At 43.7% G+C, this 16,288-nt stretch overlaps 1 protein-coding gene across 1 annotated transcript; it reads right to left on the bottom strand.

The window, feature by feature from the left end:
• Positions 1 to 516: 516 nt before the first annotated feature.
• Positions 517 to 16,288, bottom strand: LOC144610350 (eukaryotic translation initiation factor 4E-binding protein 2-like). Its single transcript, XM_078428974.1, has 3 exons — positions 16,040 to 16,288; positions 3,573 to 3,746; positions 517 to 992 (listed from the first exon to the last, which is right to left on the bottom strand). Exons 1-3 carry the CDS (start codon positions 16,170 to 16,172, stop codon positions 961 to 963), a joined length of 339 nt encoding a protein of 112 aa, XP_078285100.1. The 5' UTR covers positions 16,173 to 16,288; the 3' UTR covers positions 517 to 960.

Raw genomic sequence — 16,288 nt, 5'->3', positions numbered from 1 at the left:
CTTACCCGACTTTTATGAGCAGGCAGATTTCTGTCGCATTGAAGTGAATTTATTTAGGAGAGGTTTTGTTTAAATGATGATGGCATAGTGGAGCAGAGGTAGAGTTGTTGCCTGACAGTGCCAGAGACCCAAGTTCAATTCTGACTATGGGTGCTGTCTGTACGGAGTTTGTACGTTCCCCTTGTGACCGCATGGGTTTTCTCCGGGTGCTCCGGTTTCCTCCCACACTCCAAAGACGTAGTTTTGTAGGTTAAATGGCTTTGGTATATAGTCCTAACTGTGTAGGATAGTGTTAGTGTACGGGGTGATTGCTGGTTGGCGCAGACTCGGTGAGCCGAAGGGCCTACTTCCACACTGTATCTCTCAACTAAATTAAATACGAGTGCCTGAAATATTTTTGTGCCTGCAATGGATATTTTTTAATAAGTTCTGGTGCTATAGGCAATTGTCCTTGTGGAGAAAGGATGAGGAGAACGGGAAGCCATTCTGAGAAAGTGCTCAGTCAAGACACAACAAGTTCAAATGAGTTAATCTCATTTTATTTCATTGGCTTTCCTTGTCCCTCTCTTTTCCCTCCCTCTCAACAAAAATTACATCTCTGAAAGGTTAGCCTTTGGCCTTGATCACCAAAGGTGTTTTAAATTGAAACCAGGTTAAACAGATCAAGAACCCGCGAGACGGCCCCTCTTTCACAACGGTTGTCGCCAATTAGAACAGCAGATGCTCTGCCACATAAAGCACGTGCTCTATTCACAACATTTGAAGGAAATGTCACTGTCTGCATGCAGCTTCACAGAAGTGGATGGATTCCGTCAATGGGAGAAAAAAAATGTTAGCATTTTTTTTTGTTAATAAGTAGAGCTGGTGGCGTGGAAAAGACGTATGGGCTGGTGCACAAGCCCAAATGGAGAGGGTCCAGGAACAAAACCTCTCACCCTGGAGAAGACCACATGGTGTTCCTTAAATGTCCATCTCAAATTGGGCATCATCTCCTATTACAGAAAACAGAAAGAATGCCATGATTTTCTCATCACTCTAAATTCAATCAATAATCAATAAAGTTGCAACAATGAATTAAAAGAGCGTAGTAATATGTGTAAATTCAAGAAAATGTTCAAAAATATTATATTGGAAAGATACAAATATGTGATCAGCACTGAGAAATGACTGACATGACAGAAATGATGGTTCTTGACTATATTAGTGTTTCTTTCTATGTTTTGATTATCTGTTTCTGACTTATGATGTTGTGTTTTTTTAAAATTATATTTTGTTAAGTATTAAAGGTAGGCACAATAATCTTTGGCTTCTGCCTACACCTTTTTTTTCGGTCAGAAAATATCATGTGTGACTATATTGTTTTATTTTTGATACAATAATGTTGTACTATTTAACGTTCACAACTATATAGTCAATCTGTTGTATTGTATTGACCGGAAAATAAATTAAAAAATAAAATAAAATCAATAAACATGTGGAGGTTTTTTTCCTCATTCTGTTCCCTCCATCTTCACCAACCATCCCTGATACCTCAGTCAATAATCAGTGCTGGATTCAAATTTAATACCTCATTCCGACTTCTTGTCTTCACCTGTCGTCCACATGGATAAAGACGGTTGCCTTTTTGGGCGTTACACCACAATAGGTTTCATATCCTCACATGCACATATCTCACTTAATGGTAAACGATACTGTGAGTTATCATATCATATCATATACATACAGCCGGAAACAGGCCTTTTCGGCCCTCCAAGTCCGTGCCGCCCAGTGATCCCTGTACATTAACACTATCCTACACCCACTAGGGACAATTTTTACATTTACCCAGCCAATTAACCTACATACCTGTACGTCTTTGGAGTGTGGGAGGAAACCGAAGATCTCGGAGTAAACCCACGCAGGTCACGGGGAGAACGTACAAACTCCTTACAGTGCAGCACCCGTAGTCAGGATCGAACCTGAGTCTCCGGCGCTGCATTCGCTGTAAAGCAGCAACTCTACCGCTGCGCTACCGCGCTGCTGATGATCTTTTCTGGCCCATTAATAGGGCAGCATGGTGGAGTGGCAGTAGAGTTACTGCCTGATAGCCCCAGAGACCCGCGTTCGATCCTGACTACGGGGTGCTCGTCTGTACGGAGTTGGACATTTGGGTGGGGGAAGGATAGAGAAAGAGGGAATGTCGGGGGTACTTGAAGTGAGAGAAATCAATATTCATACCACTGGCCTGTAAGCTGTCCAAACGAAATATGAGATGCTGTTCCTCCAATTTGCATTTAACCTCACTCTGACAATGGAGGAGACTGAGGACAGAAAGGTCTGTGTAGGAATGGGAAGGAGAATTAAAGTGTCCAGCAACCGGGAGATCAGGTTGGTTCACGCGGGCTGAGCGAAGGTGTTCCGCAAAACGATCGCCCAGTCTGCGGTTGGTCTCGCCGACGTATAAGAATCCACATCTTGAACAACGATACAGTAGACAAGGTTGGAGGAGGTACAGGTGAACCTCTGCCTAACCAGAAAGGACTGTCGGGGTCCCTGGACAGAGTCGAGGGAGGAGGTATAGTGACAGGTGTTGCATCTTCTGCGGTTGCAGGAGAAGGTACCTGGGGAGGGTGTGCTTTGGGTGGGAAGGGATGAGTTTTAACCAGGGAGTTGCGGAGGGAATGGTCTCTGTGGACAGGGGTGGAGATGGGAAAATGTGGCTAGCGGTGGGATCGCGTTGGAGGTGGCGGAAATTGTGGAGGATTATACGTTGTATGCGACGGCTGATGAGGTGGAAGGTAAGCACTAGGGGGACTCTGTCTCTGTTGCGACTAGAGGGAAGGGGAGCAAGGGCGTTGCTGCGAGGTACGGAGGAGACATGATTGAGGGGCACATTTATGATGGGAGAAGGGATCTCCCGTTCCCTAAAGAATGAGGGCATCTCGGATGTTCTAGTATGGAACATTTTATCTTGGGCGCAGATGCGGCATAGGCAGAGGAATTGGGAATAGGGGATAGTCTTTGCAGGAAGCAGGGTGGGATAGTTGTGGGAGTCAGTGGATTTGTAATAGACGTCAGTCAATAGTCTATTTCTTGTGATGGAGACTGTGAGCTCAAGAAAGGGGAGGGAGGTGTCGATGATGGTCCAAATAAATTTGAGTGCAGGATGAAAATTGGTGGTGAAGTCAATACATTTTGTTGCCTTTGGAACACTTGGTCAAGTAAGAGCTTCCCCTAGCAAACTCATGTTGACTATCTTGGATTAATCTCTGCTGGGTTCGATCCTGACTACGGGTGTTGTACGTTCTCCCGTGACCACGTGGGTTTCGTCCTGGTGCTCCGGTTTCCTCCCACACTCCAAAGATGTACAGGTTTGTAGGTTAATTGGCTTCTGTAAATTGTCCCTAGTGTGTGTAGGAGAGTGTCAGCGTTTGGGGTGATCGATAGTTTGTGCGGACCTGGTAGGCCGAAGGACCTGTTTCCATGCTCTATCTCTAAAGTTTAAAGCCTAATACATAAGAAAGTTATTTTTAGCCCATCAAAGCATCCATCGTTTGCTGTGATCTGAGCAATAGTCTAATCTTCATCCTTACCACCAGCTGCCTTCTCTTCGTGGCTGTTTACATGGTTCACTGCTGGCTTCACCTTCTCTGTGGTATTGGGATTTGTGACACCTGGGATGTTGGGAAGATCACGCGGAGGAGTCCTGGCCACAGGGGAGTTGCGGCATTCCATGAGGAACTTGCGGTCATAAATAATACGGGTGCCTGCAACACAACAGCAAAGCACTGGTCACAATAAGGACTGAGGGTTCCTCCTTGTAACTGGTATAGCTTTTATGTAATACGGTTACTTTTCTTCCTGCAGGAAGACTCCTACTATCTGAAAACATTCCACTTGAGTACAAGAAAACCAGATTGCTTCATCTCAATAGCTGGCATTAGTGAGGTTACACTTTAACGCTGCACAAAGCGAAAGCCAGCAATTCCATGTCAAATTTTACGCCTGCTCGCAGCTCAAGACTAATATTTAAAATCTCTGCACACAGTCAAACTCTGTCGAGTATGTAAAGAGCTCTCTCCATTTCAAATATTATTTTTAATTCACATCTCGATACTCTTTGTGCAGTGGCTTTGATCTAAAGTATTCGCAATGAAAGACCATCATCACCTCTACATCCTTAGAAAATTGAGGAGATTCAGTATGTCGACGAGTGTTCTGATGACCTTCTACAGGCGGAGGGTGGGAAACATTGACAGTTACAGCATGGCCTGGTTCAACAACTTGAACAGCTACGAGCAAAAGAGATTATAAAGGATGGTAGACACTGCCCAGACCATCATGGCTACTGACCTCCCCATATCAATAGTAGGCACAGTCTCAAAAGGACAGCTAGCATCAAGGACCCACACCACCCTGGCCATGCTTTCATTTCAATCAAGAAGGTATAAGAGCCTGAAAGCTGTGACCAAAAGATTCAAGAATAGCTTTTTCTTAGCAACTATCAGGCTCTTGTACACTACACAGCACAAACCTCAGCAACTATGAACATTTCTGGTTCTTTGATTGTGTTACAAACTTTTTTTTTTGCACTAGCATTGCAGTTCATTCATTGATTTTTAAAAATTATATTTACTTGTGTGAATTATGCTTATGGACCTCTTAAGCTGCAGCAAGTAAGAATCTCATTGTTCCATTGAAGATAGACACAAAATGATGGAGCAACTCAACTGGTCAGGCGGCATCTCTAGAGAAAAGGAATAGGTGACGTTTCAGGTCGTCTGAAGAGGGATTTCGACTGGTACGAAGGGTTTTCAGTCTGAAGATGGGTTTTGACCCGAAGCGTCATCTATTCCTTTTCTCCAGAGATGCTGCCTGACCCGCTGAGTCACTGCAGCATTTTGTGTCTATCTTCGGTGTTAAGCCAGCATCCGCAGTTTCTTCCTACACATTCATTGTTACAGTGTCGTCTTATATGACAATTAAACACTCTCAATACTTATTGTGCAGAGCACTTCAGGAGAGCCTGGTCATGTGAGCTGCTCCTGATATTTAAAAATCTGTCTGAGTTGAGTTGCTATGCCTTTCTGCAGTCTCTCAACAAGAATTTCAATGTTAGGGATGATCCAATTTCAATTACCAATCCTGGTTGGAGCCTTGCCCAAGATATCCCAATCAATTTTAGGAAATGTACATACTCAGCAGATGGGACTGTCTAACAGAACCAGGGGTTTTCAGAATAAATGGCAAACATGACCAACTTTGGGATTTTGTGGGCTTTATCTAATACTCACACCCATCTCCTTTTCCAGCCTTAATCGTTTATCAGTCACAGGCATTAGCTGTCGGTGTACTTATTAAAATGTCATAAGTACAAGACTGTCATCTTACACAAGCACGATTTTCTGCAGTGTCACAATTGGTTTGTCTGATATTCAGATAAAATTAAGCACAGACAATGGTAATTTGGTCTATCATGTCCATGCTGACCAAGAACCACCCTTACTGGGCGAATCCCTCTTCCCAGCTGCTTGTGAGTTATGCTTCTCTACTGCTTGCCCAGCTTCTTATTACAATGTAATGTGGGTTTCCACCTCTGCCACACTATCAAGCAGCGAGTTCCAGATCCTCCCAGTTCGGAGTGAATCGTTTTCTCCCCAGTGCTCCCCTGGAGCTGCTGCCTCGCAACACCAGACACCCAGGTTCAATCTGCTCTCGGGTGCTGTCGTGTGTGGAGTTTGAACGTTTTCCCTGTGACTGCGTGAGTTTCTTCCCATGTCCTAAAGACACGCGGGTTTGTAGGTTAATTGCCCCTAGTAGGGAATGGATGAGAAAGTGGGATAAGGTAGAACTAGTGTGAACTGTAGTATAATGGTTGGACAATGGTTGAACGATGATTGCCGTGGACACAGTGCGTTGAAGGGCCCGCTTCCATGCTCTCTCTAAAACTAAAATAGTTTCTGACCTTATTGTTGATTCTAGGGGAAATAGGCAATTCCTCTTCACCGTGCCAAAGCTCGTCATCAATCTGTACACATCAAACAAATCTTCCTCGTCTCTTTTGTTCTAAAAAAAACAATCCCGAGTTTCCCCTGCTAACAATGTTTCTCCAGCTGTAGCAACATTGTCACAAGTCTTCCCAGAATGTCTCCAATGCTTTCACATCCTTCTCCTAGTAATCCATACGTACTGGATTGATTTTATTTGATCATTTCATTCCCGTCGCTATCTTCCTGCAGCTTAGAACTTTTTACCTCACCATCAGCCATGCAGTTTATTGTGGTATTATGGCAAACTTTGTAATCATGGCCAGGGCATTCAGATCCCCTTAACAAAGACCCAGAGGCCGATTGATATAAAAATAAAACCCCTGGGGATTCAATGTAAAATGCTGGATTAAACGTTGGTTTGTTGGAGGAAACCAAAAGATAATGGTCAGTTTTTTAACGTGCCTGGAGAACTATGTAGCAGGATTCGGGTCCTGAATCTACTTAAACTTCAACCATTAAAAGTATTATTATTTAGTGTCATTACACAACTGTTTGCCAATAGCGAGCAAATTTTAGTGCCATGTCGTTGGCCTCTGCAAGATCCTTTACAGTGCATGTGTCATGCAGTATGCCACAGCTCAGGAGATGTTCCATAGTCCGTCTGCACTCGCAGTCTGCCGCATCTTCAGTACATCCCCACTTCAGCATGTTCGATTTGCTCCTCCCCATGCCTGTCTGCAGTCTGTTGAGACGGCGTCAGGTTATCCACGGTTGGTCGGAACCTGGTGGAAGTTTCTGAGGGGTCGATTGCCATGTGAATGTCATAGCAGGAGCGTTCTCGTCGCGGTCCCTGTCAGATTCTACAGGTATCTGCGAATCCTGCTACCACACCACACACTGTATCCATTGTAACCATTAAAAGTAGATGTGTAGGAAGGAACAGCAGGTGGTGGTTTCCAAAAGATAAATATAAAAAGCTGGAGTAACTCAGCGGGTCAGGCAGCATCTCTGGAGAAAAGAAACAACTGACGTTTAGGGTCGTCTCAACCCGAAACGTCACCTATTCCTTTTCTCCAGAGATGTTGCCTGACCTGCTGAGTTACTCCATTACATGTAGATGATTGCTGATGCAAGGCCATCTTGCGATAACTGGGGTACAGCAGGCAGACTGAAAATAGGCCCCGACCCGAAACGTCACCCATTCCTACTCTCCAGAGATGCTGCCTGTCCCGCTGAGTTACTCCAGCTTTCTGCATCTCCCTCCACAGATGCTGCCTGACCTGCTCAGATCCTCCAGCACTTAGTCAAATTTCTTCCTTCCTTTCCCCGAACATAATGATATTTTGGAGTGTGGCTGTGTTACTGCACGTGGTAAGCAGGTGGGTAAACTGGTGAGAGTGACAGATATCTGGCATGGTGGGAGAGAAAACAAGAAGCAATCCAATGAGAATAGATGGCATCCATCCCTGGCTGATAGGGTTCAGAACACTCGATGGATTATTGCCCAATATAAGCAGCATGGATACCGGGAACTGAACAGCAACTGACAAAGCCATTTGCATGCACTTTCCTATCTTCCTTCTTCACTTTTGGCCAATATAACTCAGCACTAATTAAAATCCCTTTAGAACTAATAAATATGAAGTCAAGGTTACGGGAAATATTATACACTTGAGACAACATAAGAAGACATAACATGTGTAAAGCGTGCAACATAGAAATATTTCACCAAGTACAATTTAGATACTGTAAATCCATCATGCAGATTCCAAACGATATGACTTGATTTGGTCCCAACACGTGTTACTTCTGGGCATTTGTTGATGTACCCATTGTGGAGAGGTATTTACTTCTCAATCCATGTCAGTATTTGGATAAAATAAGAGACAGTTAAGAAGGGAAACTGTGGTAAATTTTACATTTGTTAAACACCGGGATTCTCCAAAAGTCAAGAGCGTTTAATTGTCAACACTTAAATGAGGGTTAATTGCAACAATTAAAATTATTTCTTGTGGCAGCTTTACACGTGCATTTAACACAACACACAATAAATGAACAATAATCAATAATTACAATGATACAGACAAATACATCAGTAGTACTAGATAATCAGCTAATAGTACAAAACTGAAACGTGTAGTACAACCAAAAACAAAGTCCACAGTTGATCATTGCTACTGCGGTCGGCTGCAGTTAGCGTTGTGCACGCGTCCGATAATTGCGGGAAGAAGCTGTTCATGTACCAGGAATTCACATTTTCAAGCTCCTGAATCTTCTTCCCGATGGTAGCAGGAAGATGCGAGCACGGCGAGGATGATGTGAGTCTTTCATGATAAGAGCCACATTTTTAAGGCAGCAATCCCCGTAAATCCCTTCGATCATCAGGGAGGCCAGTACCTGTGGTGGGCTTGGGCAATGTCTACCACTTTCTGCAGTCTTTTTCGTTCCTGGGCATTCAAGTTACTAAACCTGGCTATGATGCAACCAGTCTGTATGCTTTCTACCATGAATCTGTAAATGTTCTATAGAGTATTTGGCAACATAACAGATCTCCTCAATCTTCCAAGGAAGTTCAGCTTTATTTGTGATTGTATTAATGTGCTGAGCCCAGGATAGCTTTAAGAAAGGACGGAAAGCAATCTTAACAATTAATTAAGCTTCTGTATAAATGCCCCACCTTTGCTATTAAAGGAAAAGTATTAAACATTGCATCTATGCATACACATATCACGTGTGCCCTTTGCTCCAACTAGTTCATGCCGACTAAGTTGTTTAACCAAGCTCCTCCCACATGCCTATGTCAGGCCCACTTCCCCCCCCCAAATCTTTCTTATTCACATATCTGTCTATGTGTCTTTTAAGAGGTACACACTTTGGTCATTAATACTTCTTGGATTGTTGCCCAAAATACACAATTGATTTTGCCTTGTCAAATGAAGGAGACCTTAAAGGATAAGATTATTTCACGGATGTGTTAGATCGAGAGAATTGTGCAGCTTCCTAATCACTGGTGGTCTTGCCACATAAACATACTACTTAAGTTGGGAGCAAATAAACAGCTCCTTATTCTCATGGCCAAGTACACTGTCAATGTTACATTGGCAGGGAAAGATAGTCTTACTCACATCCGGTTTCAGGAACAATTTCAGGGCAAATGTCACCATAAAAGGACACAAATTTCTGGTATAACTGAGCAGGTCAGGCAGCATCCCCAGAGAAACATGGACAGGTGATATTTTGGGTTGGGGACCTTCTTCAGACTTGAGTTTGAAGAAGGGTCCCAAACTGAAACATCACCTAGAGTTCAAAGAAGGGTCTCGACCCAAAAAGTCACCTATCCATGTTCTCCTTGGATGCTGCCTGACCAACTGAGTTACTCCAGCAGTTTGCGTCTTACTTTGTAAACCAGCACCTACAGTTCCAACCACAACTGAAAACCTTTTTGATGATAATAACCCATTTCTTTAAAAATATTTGTATTTTCAGATGTGATTAGTTACAAGAGTTATAATTCTGCAAATGCATCCATCTGGCAATGATTGATAAGATTTGAAATTCATCCTACGTTAATATATCTTTAAACACAGAGCGGGACTACATGACCTGGCTTTGCACATATCAGTTCCATTCTAACACATGGAACTTCAAGCTTGGATAACAATGTCTTTAATGAACATTTTGGTTGTCCTGTGCATTACAGCAGGTATAACATGGCAAAACTGTTTTGCAAGTGCAAGATGCATAGGTCACACTGGAGTTTAGATGTGTGTTGGTGACAACAATGCAAAAATACTCTTGCTGCACTGATTACAACTGTAAAATGTATAAATTCAATTTCTGCTCTGTAATGCTTAACTAAGTAAAGAACTTAATTGTTATTAACTCACACAGGAGACGGCAGGTAGACCAAGGAACTGTAGCGGCTAGTTTTCCAAGGAAAGACACAAAATGCCCGCCTGAACAAGATGTCATCTCTCCATGTTCTCCAGGGATGCTGCCTGACCTGCTGACTTACTCCATCATTTTGTATCTTTCCTGGTAGACAGTGAGATGTCTCCAGATGTGGCATGGGTTACAGTTTTAACACTTTTTTGAACGTATTTGATGATGAGCGGTGAGTTGCTGTCTTACAGCGTCAGATACCTGGGTTCAATCCTGACTGTGGGTGCAGTCAGTACAGAGTTTGTATATTCTCCCCGTGACCTGCATAGGTTTTCTCCAGTTTCCTCATACACTCCAAAGACGTACAGGTTAATTGGCTTGGTATAATTGTAAAGTTTCCCTGGTGTGCAGGATATTGTTCGTGTACGGGGTGCTCGCTGGTCGGCACAGACTTGTGGGCCGAAGGGCCTATTTCTGCGCTGTATCTCTAAACTAAACAACCTCCCGCACTCGAACCTGATTGCTCAAGTGTCTGTCCACTGATTCCCTTCAATTGCTCTATTGACCAAGTCAACAAGTAGATTTACCTGATTAGCTGTGTATTAATTCCCATTACCACCACATTCAAAGGGGCAAATGATACAAACCTCCTATCATGAAAGCCCAACTGATCAACACTTTACTCCAAATTGTCTCAAGGGATCAAGGCAAAAAGGGATTAACCACATCTTAATGTTCAATTACTGTATACTTCTCAGTGCTTTGACTAAGTTGTTACTCAACCACAGCATCGAACCAATTATCCCATTGCAATGATTTACACGTTTGGTTACAGGGAGCTGAGAATGAGAGTTCAGGGTCATTCTCTCATTAATTAATCTGCAGTTAATGCCAGACACTGACATTTAACAAAATAATAGCAGAGCAGCATTTCTTAAGTATGAAGAATTAAAAGGAGTCTTCACAGGTAGTTTATTGAGTATTACTGATAGTAATCTGGAATAGATCATACCACATCCTCTGGAAAAACAGCATCCAGTCCAAGATAACAGGCAAAGGTTTATCTTCTCGTTAATTTTCAGTTCTGCTTCACCAGCAGACTTAATGCCTTGCTGAGGAATGTGATAATGAACAAGTTTCCAACTGCCAATTCATGTGCATTGAAGAATAAGTTCTAGACTAATTAATAATTGTTCTAGTGGTCCAACCTCCAAAGTTAACTGTTTGCACTTCAGTTGGAAATGAACACTGGCAAAATCAGCTATCTTAGTGAAGGGATTTGAACAGCTAAACATTAGTCAGTGCAACAGGAAAGGATCAACATTCTAGTGCAAGGCCTCTGTGCCAGCTTTCAATTTAAAAGCGACACTTTGAGAAATTTGCAGCTGCAACAGTTGCTGTTCCATGAACTAGAGAAAGGAAGAGAAGTGACAGAGGCAGTTGACCACACTTGTTTTTAGAGAAAACGGCAGAGGGAGGAGAGAAGAGAGCTTACGTTGAGCGTTAGAGACCGGAGCCAGATAATGGTTAGCGTGGCCTAGATGGATCTAGTTTAGGTTTCGAGATACAGTGTGGAAACAGGCCCTTTGGCCCACCGAGTCTGTGCTCACCAATGATCAACCATGCTCTAGTTGTATCCTACCCACTATGGACAATTTACAATTTATAGAAGCCAGTTAACCTATCAACCTGCAAGTCTTTGGAATGTGGAAGGAAACCGGTGCATCCGGAGAAAACCCCCGCTGTCACAGGGAGAACGTACAAAATCCTTACAGACAGCACCCGTGATCAGGATCGAATCCGGGTCTCTGGTGCTGTAAGGCAGCAACTCTACTGCTGTGCCACTGTGCTGCCTTAGTTGTGAATTGTTAAACCCGTGTCTACCATATTTGTTAAATTTGCACTCCAGAAGCTGAATGACAGTCATCAGGATGAGAGTGGACAACCGTGTTAATGGGGACATGGGCATTAAAGGGTACTGTATTCGTCTTTGTGTGAGTGGACAGCGGAGAACAAAGGTCTTTAATGGCAGGAAAACAAAACATGTCTCTGTAATTCCGTCAATATCCATTTGGGAGAGCAAGCAATCTGAGCTGTTCTCAGAGTGGCACATACTGAACAAATATTCCACTCTACAATCAGTTCCTGACACAATTCCAATTTCTCTTCACCTCTGGTGTGACATCCAACATCAGACACAGTACATAATAATAACATTAAGTTAGTAAGGCTGAATCGTCAGCCAGTTATAAAAACCACCAAAGCCACAGACTGAATCAAGCTGCACATTAAAGGAACAGGCTTGGGTTGTGCAGCAGCCAATGACAACAGCTTTTTGTGTCTATCTCTGGTTTAAACCAGCACCTGCAGTTCCTTCCTACATCAATCATCTTCCCACCCATCTCCTTGCCACACTTCCTCTCTGCCCTGTCAGCTTATCTTGTGAATGATTCCCTCTTTCGTGATATGGTTTCTCTTTGCAAACCCACCAAAGACTATCTACGTCTCAAAGAAAGCTGACCTATGATCCCTCTGTCCACTGTTTACACCCTGCCTTTCCTCAAAGTTGTAGATTGCTTCTCAATTACAGTCATGGTCTTGAAGAGCCATACAGCACAGAAATAGGTCCTTCGGCCCAACTCATACATGCTGACCAATTTGCCCAACCGACCTCGTTGCATTTGCCTGTGCCGAGCTACACATCCCTCCAAACCTTTCCCATCCATGTACTTGTCCACGTGTCGTAATTGTACCATTTCTATCACTTTCGACTTTAAAGATACAACGTGGAAACAGGCCCTTCTTTGGCCCACCAAGTCCACGCCCACCAGCAATCACCCCTTGCACTAGCACTATCCTGCACACCAGGGACAATGTACAATTCACAGAAGCCAATTAACCTACAAACCTGCATGTCTTATATGGAGATAAATTATTTTTAATTATATTGTTAACAGAGTACTACATTTACTTATACTGTTGTGCTGCTGGAAGTAAGAGTTTCATTTCATTGTTGGGGCATACGAGAATAAAACACTCTTGACTCTTGAAGGACGGAGAGAAAATGATGTCTTGAGTCACAATCCTGTTGGTGCAGTGGTGGAAGAGCCGACTGCATCGCGCTGGGCCAGCCACACGAAGCTGGGGGGCAGTGTTCGCTGTGAGGAGGATGCTAGGAGGCTGCATCATGACTTGGATAGGTTAGGTGAGTGGGCAAAGGCATGGCAGATGCAGTATAATGTGGATAAATGTGAGGTTATCCACTTTGGTGGCAAGAACAGGAAAGCAGACTATTATCTGAATGGTGGCCGATTAGGAGACGGGGAGATGCAACGAGACCTGGGTGTCGTGGTACACCAGTCATTGAAAGTAGGCATGCAGGTGCAGCAGGCAGTGAAGAAAGCGAATGGTATGTTGGCATTCATAGCGAGGGGATTTGAGTATAGGAGCAGGGAGGTTCTGCTGCAGTTGTACAGGGCATTGGTGAGACCACACCTGGAGTATTGCGTACAGTTTTGGTCTCCTAATCTGAGGAAAGACATTTTTGCCATAGAGGGAGTACAGAGAAGGTTCACCAGATTGATTCTTGGGATGGCAGAACTTTCATATGAAGAAAGACTGGATAGACGCGGCTTGTACTCGCTGGAATTTAGAAGATTGAGGGGGGATCTTATAGAAACTTACAAAATTCTTAAGGGGTTGGACAGGCTAGATGCAGGAAGATTGTTCCCGATGTTGGGGAAGTCCAGAACAAGGGATCACAGTTTAAGGATAAGGGGGAAGTCTTTTAGGACTGAGATGAGAAAGTTTTTTTTCACACAGAGAGTGGTGAATCTGTGGAATTCTCTGCCACAGAAGGTAGTTGAGGCCAGTTCATTTGCTATATTTAAGAGGGAGTTAGATGTGGCCCTTGTGGCTAAAGGGATCAGGGGGTATGGAGAGAAGGCAGGTACGGGATACTGAGTTGGATGATCAGCCAAGATTATATTGAATGGCGGTGCAGGCTCGAAGGGCCGAATGGCCTACTCCTGCACCTATTTTCTATGTTTCTATGAATTGCAGCTTCACATCAGATAGCCTATCAATAATGCATCACCAGACAGTGACTTTGAGTGATTGAATACCCAGCCCCGTCTCGCCACATTCTTTTCCCCTCAGTTGGATCACAATATCAAATTCCATAACTACACTATTGCAAATATTAAGTGTACAAAAATAAATAGTCCGACAGATGTCACCATTTCCAATTTTATGATCTGTGACACCAAATCAGCCATAAATCAAACTTGTTATGATAACAGGTTAACAACTGATAAATGATAAAAAATAAAAACACAGCAACGAGAAATCTGAAACAGTGTACAAATGAGTAGTGATTACAATTCTCTGCCAGTGAGGTTTAAAGACCCTCAGATTAAATTACGAACACAATAAGGATTTTTTAAATAGCTTTGTGGCCTTGATGTCATCTTATGACAATACCTCTAAAACATATAGGACTTCTATTGTGGATTTTAAAGCTTGATTTTGTGTGTTCAAACACCTAGAATAGAGTTTGAATCAAAACATTTCCAATACGAGAAGTGTGGTGACCAGTCCAGATCTGAAGTCTTAACACTGAGTTATGAACTTAAAGGGGAAGAAAGTTTCACAATGGACCTCAACTGTGCAACTCAAGTAGCAGGCTTTAAAAATCTGTCTTATCATGTGTCAAAGAGAAATGGCACACAACTTGGTTCCTTGTTAAGTGATAGAAAACCTCTCTGAAAATGTACTGAATATATGATCATTGAACAGACTTTATGGTCTTCTTGATCACTTGGGATCAGCATTCAGTCACTTGCATTTCATTAACTTGGTCATCAAATGTGACACTCTTGAAAGCTTCAACGTGAAACACCGACCGATTGTTTCTCTCAATGTACAATGTTGTGCATTTTCATAATTTTTTTGTTTAATGCCAGATTTAAAATAAAGGCAGCGTTTTTTGCGTTGTGGGCGATGACGTGAAGCTTTGTGCTGGCTTCTTATACTTAAAAGACAAGTTGGATTTATTGCAAGATGCAAAAGTACAGTGAGGTACAGATACAATGACAATCTTGCTTGCAACAACATCAGAGGCAAATAAACATTACAAAAAAACTAAATTATACATCAAATACGCTTAAATTCTGCAAGACAAAAGAAGAATGCAAAAAAAAAAAAGACATCGCAATTAGAAAAAAACGAGGTAACACGGGATTTTTTAAACACAGAAACATGGGTTGGAGAAACAGCACCTCATATTTCGCTTGGGCAGCTTCCAACCCAGCGGTAAGATCTTGATTTTTCTAACTTCACGTAACCCTTGCTTTCCCCCGAAGGTAAACACAAAATGCTAGAGTAATTCAACGGGTCAAGCAGCATCTCGGGAGAGAAGGAATGGGAGACGTTTCGGGTCGAGACCCTTCTTCAGATCTTTCCCTCTCTCTCTCTGTCCCTCTCCACCCTAGTTCTCCGACTAGTTTCACTGTCCTCCTGATTAATTTTGCTGTTTGTATGCCTCCGTGTCACCTTCCACTCTAGACTCTGTCAACAATGCCTTGGTCTGTCGTTTTCATACCTCACCCGCCCACATATCTCTGGTCTCCCTCTTCCCTGACTCTCAGTTGAAGAAGTGTAAGAAAATAACTGCAGATGCTGGCACAAATCGAAGGTATTTATTTCACAAAATGCTGGAGAGTAACTCAGCAGGTCAGGCAGCATCTCAGGAGAGAAGGAATGGGTGACGTTTCGGGTCGAGACCCTTCTGAAGAGTTAGGGTTAGGGTTAGACCCTAACAGAAGGGTCTCGACCCGAAACGTCACCCATTCCTTCTCTCCTGAGATGGTGCCTGACCTGCTGAGTTACTCCAGCATTTTGTGGAATAAATACCTCAGTTGAAGAAGGGTCTTGACCCGAAACGTCACCCATTCTTTCTCTCCAGAGATGCTGCCTGTCCCTCTGAGTTATTCCAGCACTTTGTGTCTATCTTCCAAAGGTGTAGTATGTTTGCTGTCTTCCAGCATCTGCAGATCCTTCCTACTTGACAGGGGGGGGGGGGGGGGGTTCTAAGAGGAGATGGGGTGAGAGAAGGGTCACGGTGGGATGGGAGGCGAGGACGGGGGTTAGCAGGGCTCGGATGGGCCGAAGCCCCCACGCGGCCTTACCTCCCGGGGTGGTGCTGAAGAGGGTGCCGCCTGGGGTGGTGCTGAAGTCGTGCGGCAGCTGCGCCGAGTCGCTGACGACCACCCTGCGGGTGGGAATGGCGCGGCTCTCCGTCTTCTGAGCTGGGGCGGACATCCTGGCGTCGTCGCCTCAGCCGCTCGCACCCGACCCCGACCCCGGCTCCAGGGAAAGCCTGGCCTGGTCCCTCTCTCTCACTCACTCACACTCCCTCCCTCCCTCACACACTCCCT

Source organism: Rhinoraja longicauda, chromosome 36, assembly GCF_053455715.1.
Source record: "Rhinoraja longicauda isolate Sanriku21f chromosome 36, sRhiLon1.1, whole genome shotgun sequence".
Lineage (NCBI taxonomy): Eukaryota > Metazoa > Chordata > Chondrichthyes > Rajiformes > Arhynchobatidae > Rhinoraja > Rhinoraja longicauda.
The sequence above is the reverse complement of the archived record's forward strand: the minus strand, read 5'-3'. Positions and strand labels throughout refer to the sequence as shown.